Source organism: Bufo bufo, chromosome 1 (genome assembly GCF_905171765.1).
Source record: "Bufo bufo chromosome 1, aBufBuf1.1, whole genome shotgun sequence".
NCBI lineage: Eukaryota > Metazoa > Chordata > Amphibia > Anura > Bufonidae > Bufo > Bufo bufo.
This window is the reverse complement of record NC_053389.1, coordinates 21,350,770-21,366,239: the sequence shown is the minus strand read 5'-3', so window position 1 is coordinate 21,366,239 and position 15,470 is coordinate 21,350,770. Positions and strand designations below refer to the sequence as shown.

The window sequence follows — 15,470 nt, the reverse complement described above, 5'->3', positions numbered from 1 at the left end:
TATAGCAGTTATATTCTTGTACTTAGGAGCAGTATTATAGTAGTTATATTCTTGTACATAGGAGGCAGTATTATAGTAGTTATATTCTTGTACATAGGAGCAGTATTATAGTAGTTATATTCTTGTACATAGAAGCAGTATTATAGTAGTTATATTCTTGTACATAGAAGCAGTATTATAGTAGTTATATTCTTGTACATAGAAGCAGTATTATAGTAGTTATATTTTTTTACATTGGAGCAGTATTATAGTAGTTATATTCTTGTACATAGGAGCAGTATTATAGTAGTTATAGTATTGTATATAGGAGCAGTATTATAGTAGTTATATTCTTGTACATAGGAGCATTATTATAGTAGTTATATTCTTGTATATAGGAGCAGTATTATAGTAGTTATAGTATTGTATATAGGAGCAGTATTATAGTAGTTATATTCTTGTACATAGGAGCATTATTATAGTAGCTATATTCTTGTACATAGGAGCAGCTTTATAGTAGTTATATTCTTGTACATAGGAGCAGTATTATAGTAGTTATATTCTTGTACATAGGAGCAGCATTATAGTAGTTATATTCTTGTTCATAGGAGCAGTATTATAGTTGTTATATTCTTGTACATAGGAGCAGTATTATAGTAGTTATATTCTTGTACATAGGAGGCAGTATTATAGTAGTTATATTCTTGTACATAGGAGCAGTATTATGGTAGTTATATTCTTGTACATAGGAGCAGCATTATAGTAGTTATATTCCTGTACATAGGAGCAGTATTATAGTAGTTATATTCTTGTACTTAGGAGCAGTATTATAGTAGTTATATTCTTGTACATAGGAGGCAGTATTATAGCAGTTATATTCTTGTACATAGGAGCAGTATTATAGTAGTTATATTCTTGTACATAGGAGGCAGTATTATAGTAGTTATATTCTTGTACATAGGGGCAGTATTATAGTAGTTATATTCTTGTACATAGGAGCAGTATTATAGTAGTTATATTCTTGTACATAGGAGGCAGTATTATAGTAGTTATATTCTTGTACATAGGAGCAGTATTATAGTATTTATATTCTTGTACATAGTAGGCAGTATTATAGTAGTTATATTCTTGTACATAGGAGCAGTATTATAGTAGTTATATTCTTGTACATAGAAGCAGTATTATAGTAGTTATATTCTTGTACATAGAAGCAGTATTATAGTAGTTATATTCTTGTACATAGAAGCAGTATTATAGTAGTTATATTTTTTTACATAGGAGCAGTATTATAGTAGTTATATTCTTGTACATAGGAGCAGTATTATAGTAGTTATAGTATTGTATATAGGAGCAGTATTATAGTAGTTATATTCTTGTACATAGGAGCATTATTATAGTAGTTATATTCTTGTACATAGGAGCAGTATTATAGTAGTTATATTCTTGTACATATGAGCAGTATTATAGTAGTTATATTCTTGTACATAGGAGGCAGTATTATAGTAGTTATATTCTTGTACATAGGAGCAGTATTATAGGAGTTATATTCTTGTACATAGGAGCAGCATTATAGTAGTTATATTCCTGTACATATGAGCAGTATTATAGTAGTTATATTCTTGTACTTAGGAGCAGTATTATAGTAATTATATTCTTGTACATAGGAGGCAGTATTATAGTAGTTATATACTTGTACATAGGAGGCAATATTATAGTAGTTATACAGGGAGTGCAGAATTATTAGGCAAGTTGTATTTTTGAGGATCAATTTTATTATTGAACAACAACCATGTTCTCAATGAACCCAAAAAACTCATTAATATCAAAGCTGAATATTTTTGGAAGTAGTTTTTAGTTTGTTTTTAGTTTTAGCTATTTTAGGGGGATATCTGTGTGTGCAGGTGACTATTACTGTGCATAATTATTAGGCAACTTAACAAAAAACAAATATATACCCATTTCAATTATTTATTTTTACCAGTGAAACCAATATAACATCTCAACATTCACAAATATACATTTCTGACATTCAAAAACAAAACAAAAACAAATCAGTGACCAATATAGCCACCTTTCTTTGCAAGGACACTCAAAAGCCTGCCATCCATGGATTCTGTCAGTGTTTTGATCTGTTCACCATCAACATTGCGTGCAGCAGCAACCACAGCCTCCCAGACACTGTTCAGAGAGGTGTACTGTTTTCCCTCCTTGTAAATCTTACATTTGATGATGGACCACAGGTTCTCAATGGGGTTCAGATCAGGTGAACAAGGAGGCCATGTCATTAGATTTTCTTCTTTTATACCCTTTCTTGCCAGCCACGCTGTGGAGTACTTGGACGCGTGTGATGGAGCATTGTCCTGCATGAAAATCATGTTTTTCTTGAAGGATGCAGACTTCTTCCTGTACCACTGTTTGAAGAAGGTGTCTTCCAGAAACTGGCAGTAGGACTGGGAGTTGAGCTTGACTCCATCCTCAACCCGAAAAGGCCCCACAAGCTCATCTTTGATGATACCAGCCCAAACCAGTACTCCACCTCCACCTTGCTGGCGTCTGAGTCGGACTGGAGCTCTCTGCCCTTTACCAATCCAGCCACGGGCCCATCCATCTGGCCCATCAAGACTCACTCTCATTTCATCAGTACATAAAACCTTAGAAAAATCAGACTTGAGATATTTCTTGGCCCAGTCTTGACGTTTCAGCTTGTGTGTCTTGTTAAGTGGTGGTCGTCTTTCAGCCTTTCTTACCTTGACCATGTCTCTGAGTATTGCACACCTTGTGCTTTTGGGCACTCTCAATGATGTTGCAGCTCTGAAATATGGCCAAACTGGTGGCAAGTGGCATCTTGGCAGCTGCACGCTTGACTTTTCTCAGTTCATGGGCAGTTATTTTGCGCCTTGGTTTTTCCACACGCTTCTTGCGACCCTGTTGACTATTTTGAATGAAACGCTTGATTGTTCGATGATCACGCTTCAGAAGCTTTGCAATTTTAAGAGTGCTGCATCCCTCTGCAAGATATCTCACTATTTTAGACTTTTCTGAGCCTGTCAAGTCCTTCTTTTGACCCATTTTGCCAAAGGAAAGGAAGTTGCCTAATAATTATGCACACCTGATATAGGGTGTTGATGTCATTAGACCACACCCCTTCTCATTACAGAGATGCACATCACCTAATATGCTTAATTGGTAGTAGGCTTTCGAGCCTATACAGCTTGGAGTAAGACAACATGCATAAAGAGGATGATGTGGTCAAAATACTCATTTGCCTAATAATTCTGCACGCAGTGTATTCTTGTACATAGGAGCAGTATTATAGTAGTTATATTCTTGTACATAGGAGGCAGTATTATAGTAGTTATATTCTTGTACATAGGAGCAGTATTATTGTATTTATATTCTTGTACATAGTAGGCAGTATTATAGTAGTTATATTCTTGTACATAGGAGGCAGTATTATTGTAGTTATATTCTTGTACATAGGAGCAGTATTATTGTAGTTATATTCTTGTACATAGGAGGCAGTATTATAGTAGTTATATTCTTGTACATAGGAGCAGTATTATTGTAGTTATACTCTCGTACAGTGAGAGCAGTATTATAGTAGGTCTATTTGTGTGCAGTCGGAGCAGTATGACAGATTGACCCTGTAACCAACATGTTCATCATGGTTGGGGATCCATATGCTGTTTGGTCTTCTGTGTTTTATGTTCAACGCAATATTATTATACATTCACAGAACATCATCTGCTTTAGTTTTCTTTTTATATGGCTGCACAGAAGAAATGTTTACTTATCATGTGTCACATTTCAAAATGCAATGAAACCTGAGTTAATCAGGGTATTAGGTTTGGATTAGTAGTCCATGAACAATTATTTAAAGATACAATAGAAGACAATTAAGTGGCAGTATCATGGTTTGAAAGTAAAAGGGAGCATAAAGCAAATACCTAAATGAACGATTCACTACTAGAGATTACAGCATTCATGTTCTCTCAAAAATTGTATGTGGTATTTAGAGCTTGTATTGTATAATTAATCTTTACTCTGGTACAGCTTCTTAAGAGGAATCATCCAGCAGCTCCATCTACTGTACAGGGTGAAAACTACAATATTTTGTTCTTCAGGAGTGATTTTGACTTTCCACTTGTTCATAAATTGGTCTGTAGCTACACAATAGTCTTCCTAGAGGCAAAGCCTGGTGGCATTTAGACTATCTTTATGCCTTTCTCTACATATATATATATATATATATATATATATATATATATATATACTGTATATTAGCCTCCTGCCTAGTGACATATTAACTTTGCCATACTTGGCTTGTTGGTTTTTGTTGCTATTAGATCTCTGCTTGAACTTGTTTGATATAATCTCTTGTGTTATAGATGACAAGGTGTTTGCATGGATTAGTTTAATTACAAAAGGTAAAATATGCAGAGTGCAAACAGTGCTGACTGAATGGTCTATGCAGGCCACATGCAGCCAACATACAGGTCTAGACATGATTGCCGGGAAGTCTCAATTGGAGTCTTACTTGATTACGAAAGTAGAAAGGAAAAGTAAGACAAAATACAGTAAATAATGCAGAGTATACTGTATATTGTGCAAGAGACCTTCCTGTCTACAGGGGTCTCCTAGAATTAACCTGGTCATACCATTTCCTCAACAACCATATCCTACAGTTGGACCACAAAACTAAGAAGCTCACAGGAATTAACTTTTCCGTTGGGATGTTTACTGGACCACATGAATAATGTGTTGGGGGGTGAAGCTACACCTACTTATAGTACCAGCTCACACTGTCGATGCAACCCTTTATATTGTAATATCTTCCTACTCACGTGGGTATTGTCTTATCAGTAGTCTGGACTCAACACCATCCTGCTTCTCCAGGTGGGCACAAGTGTTGCTTCACTTACCCAGCTGATTCTTCTGTTATTCCAGCAATTCGGATCCTCTAACCCTTTTCTGCCCTCCAGCAGCAGACCCAGCTTCCAGAGTCCCATGTCCTTCTTCTTCATTCAAGCCATGGTCTGCATTTGCCAGTCCTTCCTCTCCAGCCTGCCCTTTAGTAAGCACATGCTTCTCAGATCTTAAAGGGCTAGCATGTGCACCCTGATCTTCACTAGCCAATGTATCTCAACCCTAGGTTCCTTAAGGCACCTTCCCTTGTGGGAAGATGCCTGAGCAATAGATCTTTCTAGCTTGACAGTCATTGTGTAAGGTTTGGTGCTCTGTTTGTCTGCCTGTGTACTGACCTCTGCCCAATTCCTGACTCTGATTCTCCACTGCCTGTCCTGACCAGTGCCTGATAATCATATTGACCCTCCACTGCATGCCTTGACCTTTGGCTTCTTTCACAGATTTGCACATACTCTTCCTGCCCTGACCTTGGCATCTTACTGACTATAAGTTTTGCCTTTCCCTTCGGTTCTACACACTGGTGTCTCTTGACCCTTGTGGGTCATCCACCCCTGCCTCCTTTCTCCTGCTTTAGCTTTTGCACACTCCCATAGGGTGTACGTGCCTGCTGTTCCTAACTCTTAAGGTGCCTGTGCACACATGGCCTAATCTGTGCCAAGTCCATGGCAATATTCTCTTGGGTATTTTTGCACCTTCTCTTATAGTAGAGTGTGTGATTAAAAAAGCTGCTAGCTTGTCTAGTTCCTGCAAGGGTGTGCAGCTATTATGTCTTCTAACCTCCTTTGCCTAACCTCTGCCTAATAACCGTGTAATGCTTGCCCTGACTTTGGCTTGTCCTCTGCCATGCACCAGTGTCACTTGACCCACCTCGGTCAGCAGCCTCTGAAAGCAGATTTTAGATGAATGTAGGGGAAGCAACCTGGTTGCCACTGCAATGATGTTCTGATCCTAGTATGTGGGTGTCAGGGTGAAAACCAGGGGACCACCTTGACAGCGCGCTCAGGAGTAAATCCAAGTCAAGTGGCACAGTGGGTCATTTACAAATGTCTCACTAATGACATACATGGAAATTCACAGTCACATTAAAGTGTAATGATTAGTCTCAAGTCCTTGACATTCCAGCTCTCACAGAAGCTCCTCTCTCATCAGTAGCACGTCGTAACTTGTAGCAATTACTACTTGAAATTGATGTTAATTGTAAGATTTGTCATAGAAAATAGTGCAATTTCTCAACAGATATTTGAATAAGTGTTTATATTGCATGTCAGAAAGATAATGTAAGATATGATTGAAACATGGCAAGCCTGTATAATTATTAGTTTCTTACATGTGTAATAACGTCTTAAAACTTGAACAAAGTTAGGGTTATAAATATAGACAAGCAGCCAGTGCCAGCTTCAGTAATGGATGACCTTGGGAATGATTATTTTTTTTCTTATTTTCTTTACATAATGGGAAACAATATTATTTGATCTCCTGCTGCAACAGTTCCAAAGATTTCCTTTACAGCAAGATCTTGGACATAAAAAACGTGGTTTGTCAGGATTCGCTGCTTAGATTCAGGAGGGGAGCCTGCGGGGTCACACCGGACCTCCCTCTGTCAGCAATCCTTCCTGAAACTAATCAATCTTAGCTGCCATCACTCGTCATATCAGGCTGACGAGACACCTTTGCATTAAATAACACCTAAGTACTCTCCACAGCCTCTAGCATTCACAGGGTTAATAAATCAATCTGGGTAACACTTCTTCTAAGGTCATGGAATCATTGGAACACAAGAAGGCTCTTATTAACTCCTTCACACCCAGAGCCGTAATTGTACGGCGCTGGGCGGGTTTTTAAAGATGGTGCACCATGCCCCTGCCCACTGCGGGTGCCATAGCCGCGGGTGGCCATCTGCTTCTTCTAGCAGACACCCGCAGCTCATGTCCGCAACCGGCAGAAATGCCGATCGCGGACATTTAATCCCTCAGATGCCGTGGTAATTCCTGACTACGTCATCTGAGCGCGCTGAAACCGAAAGTGCGACCCCCCCCCCCCGTGTGACAATCGGAGGAGCCGGAGCGTGTATGCAGCAGCCCCTGTCTTTATGAATGACAGGAGGCTGCTGCATAGTATTTCCTATAATAGGAAACTAGTAAAATGATCATAGATTCCAATGCAAGTGCATTAAAGTCTATGATAACTGGCAGATGATTGCATGGTGTAGTTCCCTATGGGAACTATAAAAAAGTATAAATAAATAAATAAAATGAATTAAAAAAAAACCATAAACTTGAAAATCACTCCCCCCCTTTTCCCAAAATAAAAATAAAAGAACTAAAAAAATTGTATAAAAATTTAAAAACATATTCCCTATACGGCAAAAAGCAAAACAGGAAAAAAAAACTGTCCAAATGGCCAATTCGCCGTTTTTGATCGCTTCATTTTCTACAATTTTTTTAAATAAAAAAGTGATCAAAAACTCATACACACCCCAGAATGGTATCAATGAAAAGTTCAGATCGCCCCGCAAAACAATTCAGCTCCGTACACATAATTACAAAAAAGTTATAGGGGTCAAAATATAGCGACAAAAAAATATTTTTTCCCCACTTTTTCATTTTTTTATCACTATTAAAACGCAAGAAAAACTATATTTAGAGGGAAGTCAGGTGGGCGTATATATAGATATATGTGTGTATGTATTTGCACACATGTCTATGTATATACACTTATGTCAGCATGACCGTATGTAAGTGGGCTTATTGCTGCCCCCGGTTTTGTATGTATGTATGTATGTATGTGTATATGTTTATAGATGTGCCCCAAGCATCTGTGGATATATATATATATATATATGTAGAGGGAAGTGTATTAAATATTCCATAGATTCAATTCCCTATCAATTCATCCCCCATGTTTAGAGAAAATCTTGCGCTGATAGCCTGTAGGATAACAGCTGATCAGTATCTAGTCCTCTTTTGTTCAGTAGGATGGTCTCGTTCGTAGTGATGAGCGGGAGGGGCCATATTCGATTTCGCGATATTTCGCGAATATTCGCATGAATATTCGTGTTATATTCGTCGAAATCGAATATTCGCAATTATTCCAATTATCGCGAAATTATTTTTTCGCATATTGCGAAAATTTATCTTGATAGTATAAGGCAACGTTCCTATGCTAATGACTATGGCTAGGCTAATATGTGTATTTTACGAAATTTCGTAATATTGCTCTAACTTCGTCTCTTAGAATATTACGAATATTCTAAAAGACGAAGTTAGAGCAATATTAAGAAATTTCGTAAAATACACATATAGATTGTAATTTAGCTAATATAGTGCTATAATCCCTTTTTTTTCCTGTAATTTTTTTTTGCCTCTTCTGAACCTAAGTTTTGTAAAATATGTACACTATTAAAAATTATTACTATAGCAGTATATTAGCTTAAATACAATCTATGTGTATTTTACGAAATTTCGTAATATTGCTCTAACTTCGTCTTTTAGAATATTACGAATATTCTAAAAGACGAAGTTAGAGCAATATTAAGAACATTTGCAAAAGTCGAAATTGCGATGCGAGTAATATAACACGAAATAGTCGCATGAAGATTTAAACTTAGCACTGCTATATTCCATATTCTAGCCTAATATGGAATATAGCTGTGCTAAGTTGAAATCTTCATGCGACTATTTCGTGTTATATTACTCGCATCGCAATGTAGACTTTTGCAAATGTTCTTAATATTGCTCTAACTTCGTCTTTTAGAATATTCGTAATATTCTAAAAGACGAAGTTAGAGCAATATTACGAAATTTCGTAAAATACACATAGATTGTATTTAAGCTAATATACTGCTATAGTAATAATTTTTAATAGTGTACATATTTTACAAAACTTAGGTTCAGAAGAGGCAAAAAAAAATTACAGGAAAAAAAAGGGATTATAGCACTATATTAGCTAAATTACAATCTATATGTGTATTTTACGAAATTTCTTAATATTGCTCTAACTTCGTCTTTTAGAATATTCGTAATATTCTAAGAGACGAAGTTAGAGCAATATTACGAAATTTCTAAAAGACGAAGTTAGAGCAATATTAAGAACATTTGAAAAAGTCGAAATTGCGATGCGACTAATATAACACGAAATATTCGCATGAAGATTTCAACTTAGCACTGCTATACTCCATATTCTAGCCTAATATGGAATATAGCAGTGCTAACTTAGCACAGCTATATTCCATATTAGGCTAGAATATGGAGTATAGCAGTGCTAAGTTGAAATCTTCATGCGAATATTTCGTGTTATATTACTCGCATCGCAATTGCGACTATTGCGAAATTTCGTAAAATACACATATAGATTAGATTGTAATTTAGCTAATATGGAATATAGCAGTAAGTTGAAAACGCCACTGACTGGAGCAGCCAGGAAGCCAGGAATCCAAAGGACAGGTAAGAACAATTTTAGGGAAGTGGGAAAGAAAAAAATATAATAAAAAAAAAAAGAAAAAAAACGAATATTCGATTTCGCGAATATATAGAACGATATTCTAAATATTCGCGAAATCTCGAAATTGCGATATTCGAGAAAAAAATTCGCAATTCGAATATTCGCGCTCAACACTACTCGTTCGCTGGTCACCTGAGGACAAAGAGATTGCAGACTCTCTGGCACCGTTTGTCAGGGAACTTTCTAACCAGAGACATCATAAACCTGTTTCCATGGCCAAACTCCATCCCCCTACTTCCAGCATTTGGGACTAGTGGGGAGGGCTCTTGGGATTTGAGGATAAAGAGAGGCACACTTGGTAGAGTGGGCTGGAGTGGGGTGCATGCAGCCCCATGGATGAGGGAGAACCATCCCCAGGAAAATGAGCAAGCGAGGATCTCTCCTGGGACGAGCGTAACTCCCTAGAGACTAGAGATGGGAAGTTCGGATCTTTCAGATGAATCGGTTCATGAATCGGATCTTCGGTTCACTCGCTGAGTCTACTGACTGCTGAGCTGAGACGCAAGTGAACCGAAGACTCTAGGTGGTGCGCATGCGCGGATGCTTCGATTCACTTGCTGACTCGCTGAGTCGGCTCTTGGTACATTGTCTGAGCTCTGACTGAGTGAGTCAGAAAGTGAAGGGATTCAAGGGAAGCGGACAGGAGGACTCAGGAGCTGTGTGGTGGGCATTGCTGCCTGTTGTGCATGCAATGCATTGTTACCCACAGTGACAGCAGTCTGACAGTAGTACAACCAAGTGAAGTGAATGCACAGGGAAAACTGTAGTAACACTGGCTGATAATAAAATAGTCCCCACAGTCATCATTCAGGAAAATAACTAGTGTGCAATTTGTGCATTATTTTCTAATAAACCTGAAGAGAGATTGTCACCTTGTCGGATCCGTCCTTCAGAAAAAGGGATGCCTTTAACATATATATCTCCTTGAGAAGCCAATTTGATCCTAAAGGGTTGATTTAACCTGTAATCTAAAATCTGTGTCATCTGTCACTTCTCTTACCTCTCTGCTCCTGTCCCTAAGGCTAGGTCTACACGACGACATTTTTCGCGCGACAGATAGGGCACAACTACACTGCACCAATGTCGCGCAACAATTTTTATAATGGCAGTCTATGGTGTCGCACTGCAACATTCAACATGCTGCGACTGCGACGCAACAGTCGCAGAAAAATCCATCTCGAATGGATTTTCTGCGACTGTTGCGTTGCAGTCGCAGTCGCAGCATGTTGCAGTGCGACACCATAGACTGCCATTATAAAAATTGTTGCGCAACATTGGTGCAACAAAATGTTGCGCGACAAATGTCGTTGTGTAGACGTAGCCTTATTCTTATCACTGCTGCAACAAAAGCATCAGCCGACGACAGCCTCAGTGTAACCTGTTCTAGACTCTGACTCACGGCTCTTTTAACTCAAAGAATCGAATGAGTCTCTAAGTCGGATCTTTAGATTCTTTTAACCTGTGACTCATTCCATTCTTAGACTCCCTGTACTTGTTTGACTCAGACTCAGAGCTGCTAGTGCTTGCCTCAGCTCTGATTGGTTGGTGGGCGGGGAGGGGAGGGGCTGGCAGAAGCCATCTTCCACTCTAGGATCGTATTACGCTCCTCCCGAGCCCCTCCCTGCTGCCTGCGACGGCGTCTCTGCTACTGTGCGCTATGTGACTTTACTGACTCAAACTGAGCGGCTTCACACGGATCGGCTCAGTCAGAGTAATCGACTCCTCCGTTTCAGTGAACTGAATCCATTCAAATGAATCGGACATCACTACTAGAGACGAGCACTGGCTGAGTATCATTAACCCCTATTGCACTGTCCTGCAGGTCTTTTACCCCTGCTAACCCCTTCTGCCCATATCCTTAACCCCTGCATTCCCTGCCCTGCAGAGCATTAACCCCTGCAATCCAGTTCTCCTGCATTCCCTGTGTGCAGCGCCAGCATTAACCCTTGTTGTGCTGTATTCCCTGAACCTGTACTCATGGCTACATCCCTGGCCTGCAAGTATTAACCCTTGCAGTGCCACCATTTACCCTTTGTACCCCGTAGGGACAGTGAGTAGCCAGAAGGGTGGGTTGGTATACTATTTATATGTGTGTGAGTGTAATGTATAGATAGTGGGTGTGGGTGGAATGGGAAATGTGTACTGTGTAGTATAGTTCGGTTTGTATTGTGTATACTGTAGTGTTATTGCTGTACTATGGTGTGCCCGTCTATATGTATATATATTTATAACCATTGATCTATAAATATATATAGATATAGCGTATAATTAGACTTGTATTATTGTATTGTATAATAAATACTTTATTATTCATAGTACAGTGTATGGTCATTAATAGTCACCACCGTAGTAGTAGCAGTAAGTCAAGTCGCACGTAGTGTAGTTCAGTGGAGTGTATAGGCGACAGAGGTAGTTAGGTAGTTAGTTAGACAATTAACTAACTTAGTTAGTTCCTATTTTAGGCATAAATGGGCGGAGTCATTACTAGACGGCTCACGCCTATTTATGAATATTAATTATTGGTATTATCCAAAATATCAATGATTAATATTTCCCTTAACACTATTCATATAAGGTATCGCCAGATTCGTACTGACCTGTAGAAATTACCTTGCAATTTCACCCCATTTGGATTTTTTTTTCCTGTTTCCCACTACATCATATGCAATATTAAATGGTGGCGTTGGAAAGTACAACTTGTCCCGCAAAATACAAGCCCTCATATGGCTATGTGAACAGAAAAATAAAAAAACTTATGGCTCTGGGAAGGCAGGGAGCGCAAAACGAAAACGCAAAAAAACAAACAAAAAAACTCCGGGCCTTTAAGGGTTAATGTGAAGTTTTAATATAAAAAAAGAACAGTGCGTACAAACAATGGGGTTATCAGAGAAAATATAACATGAAATACACAGACATATTCTGTACATACAATGCAAAACAACAGTTTATAAAATAAAAGGGATAAAAACAGAACTTAGTACATTGCGCGACGGTTAAAGAGGACCTTTCACTAGTTTAAAAACTAAAAACTAACTATATCAGTGGGCAGAGCGGCGCCCAGGGGTCCCCCTGCACTTACTAGTATGTATGGGCGCCGCTCCGTTCGCCCGGTATAGGCTCCGGTGTGTGCAGCTCCCTCTTTTGTACGGGGCGGAGTTTTTGTATTAGGGTTGTCCCTTGCTGCAGCGCTGGCCAATCGTAGCGCACAGCTCATAGCCAGCAAAAATATTGGTCCATCCAGCTAATTATCCCTAAAGAAATGACAGGCATGCATGTGTCAGCATCTTCCCCCACCTGTGATGCCAGAGGAGGCCAGGAAGTATGGTAATGACCTTTTATGACAGTTTTTACGACCACTTGCTGGAACCAAGTCTCAAAATCTTTGCATTGAAATATATTTTCGGGTATTCACCTTAGCAATTTCATCTTACCTCCATCCACTCCGTCCGAATGTCCAGCACACGTGCGTACTAAACATGGCGGAGGTCATGGCAGGATAGATGGAGTTATCTAATTGCTGCCTGTTACTGAGCTGGGATCTATTTGATTTTGATACCATGGAAGCATATACCTGGCCTGTTCTCTGTGGCCTCATCTGGAATAATTGGATTGAAAACTGGCTGAAGGACCGTGTCCAGAGAGTTGTGGTCAATGATTCCTATTCAGAATGGTCCCGGGTTATAAGTGGTGACCCCAAGGTTTAGTGCTGGGCCCTTTATTATTTAATTTATTTATTATTGATATCGAGGACAGGATTAATAGCACCTATTTTTGCAGATTACACTAAGCTGTGTAGAACTGTACAGTTTATGGAAGATGTCCACATACTACAAGCTGACTTGAACACTCTGAGTGATTGGGCATCAACTTGGCAAATGAGGTTCAATGTAGACAAATGTAAAGTTCTGCATCTTGGTAGTAATAATCTCTGTGCTTCATATGTCCTAGGAGATGTAACACTGGGAGAGTCACTTATAGAGAAGGATTTAGGTGTCCTTGTGGATGGTAGATTAAATAACAGCACACAATGTCAATCAGCTGCTTCTAAGGCCACCAGGATATTGTCATGTATTAAGTGAGGCATGGACCCGTGGGGTCAGGGATGTAATATTACCACTTTACAAAGCGCTGGTGTGGCCTCATCTGGAATATGCAGTGCAGTTCTGGGCACCAGTCCATAGAAAGGATGCCCTGCAGCTGGAAAAAGTACAGAGGAGATCGACTAAACTGATAAGGGGCCTGGAGGGTCTTAGTTATGAAGAAAGATGAAAATAAATAAATGTATTTAGTCTTGAGAAGAGACGTCTAAGGGGGGGACATGATTAACCTATACAAATATATAAATTGGCCGTACAAAACATATGATGAAAAGCTGCTTCTTGTAAAAAGCCCTCAAAAGACAAGGGGGCGCTGCCTCCGACTGGAGAAGAAAAAGTTCAGTCTCCTGGGTTATCAAGGATTCTTCACTGTGAGAACTATAAATCTGTGGAATAGTCACACAAAATTTGGATTTGTTCAAATCAGAAATTTTTCGAAAATGTGGGTGAAATGTTCAAAAGTTTGGAATTGATTTACCCATCCTTGGCTTTCTTTTCTTCCATTTTACCACTCTTTCTAAGCCCCCCCCCCCAATATGACACTTGACACTTGATGCTGGTTGATAATAAGTGGGTGTCTTATATTTTATCTCGTAGGGTCTACTATCACAGTGGCTGGTTGCGCCTCTGAGAGCATGAAGAAATCTGAAGGGAGGGCAGCGTTCCAGGGATCCTCAGTCACCGTACATGGGATGAAGAATAGTAACAATGGGGAGTCTTTGAGAACCAACTCATTTCTGCTGCCATTCCTGGCTGTGCTAACCACTGTATCAATACTTTTACAATAGGGACATGACTTGACCATAATGACTTGCTGAATTCTTCATTGCATAGTTTTTCTTTGTCCCGAGAACACCTTAATTATCTCTTGTAGACATACTATTATGTACTATTTACTGTTTATGTACTATGATTTACTGTATTATAAAGTTTTCATGAAAAACAAAGAAGTAGGATCTAAAGCACAGATTCACATTTCTACTTCTGTTGGACCACATCTAAGAAGCTTTGTATTCTTCCACAAATGGACGCCATTAGTATTGTTGAGTGACGTAACTCAATCTACTGGTATGATAGTTGTGAAGACGATAAGCATTGGCACAGAATTTTTACTTTCTGGACAGTCAGTACTTGTCTAGTCCTATGTATATGTGTACTGATACTACTTTACCATTTATTTCTATCAAACATAAAGAGTATGTAAGACTAATATAATGTGACAAATGTATATATTCTCTACAGATTTTTTCATTAAAAGACTAATCATGGTATAGTGTCACTATTCTCCGTCATTACTAATACCACAGAACAGTATTGTAGTAAAGCTGAGTTTGTCATTTGACAAAACTTTTTGTCTTATGTTCTGTGGTACGGTATATAGTATTGTAATGTATGTACACAGTGACTCCTCCAGCAGAATAGTGAGTGCAGCTCTGGAGTATAATACAGGATGTAACTCAGGATCAGTACAGGATTAGTAATGTAATGTATGTACGCAGTGACTGCACCAGCAGAATAGTGAGTGCAGCTCTGGAGTATAATACAGGATGTAACTCAGGATCAGTACAGGATTAGTAATGTAATGTATGTACACAGTGACTGCACCGGCAGAATAGTGAGTGCAGCTCTGGAGTATAATACAGAATTGAACTCAGGATCAGTATAGGATTAGTAATGTCATGTATGTACACAGTGACCAGCAGAATAGTGAGTGCAGCTCTGGAGTATAATACAGGATGTAACTCAGGGTCAGTATAGGATAAGTAATGTAAGTACACAATGACTGCACCAGCAGAATAGTGAGTGCAGCTCTGGAGTATAATACAGAATATAACTCAGGATCAGTACAGGATAAGTAATGTAATGTATGAGCACAGTGACTCTTCCATTAAAAGACAAAAACATGCAATGCGACAACTCACTGCAATATAAAGTACAAAATTGCTACACTATAAGTGAGAGATACTT

The 15,470-nt window shown here is 38.8% G+C and overlaps 1 protein-coding gene across 1 annotated transcript in view; it reads left to right on the top strand.

Annotated features, from left to right (window-relative positions):
- LOC120992258 (phospholipase A2 inhibitor and Ly6/PLAUR domain-containing protein-like) overlaps positions 1-14,778 on the top strand; it is a 47,375-nt gene extending 32,597 nt beyond the window's left edge. Inside the window, exon 5 of the mRNA XM_040421118.1 lies at positions 14,100-14,778. Within this exon, the coding sequence (XP_040277052.1) occupies positions 14,100-14,290 (191 nt within the window). The 3' untranslated portion in view covers positions 14,291-14,778. The remainder of the gene's footprint in view (positions 1-14,099) is intronic.
- The last annotated feature ends 692 nt before the right edge of the window (positions 14,779-15,470 follow it).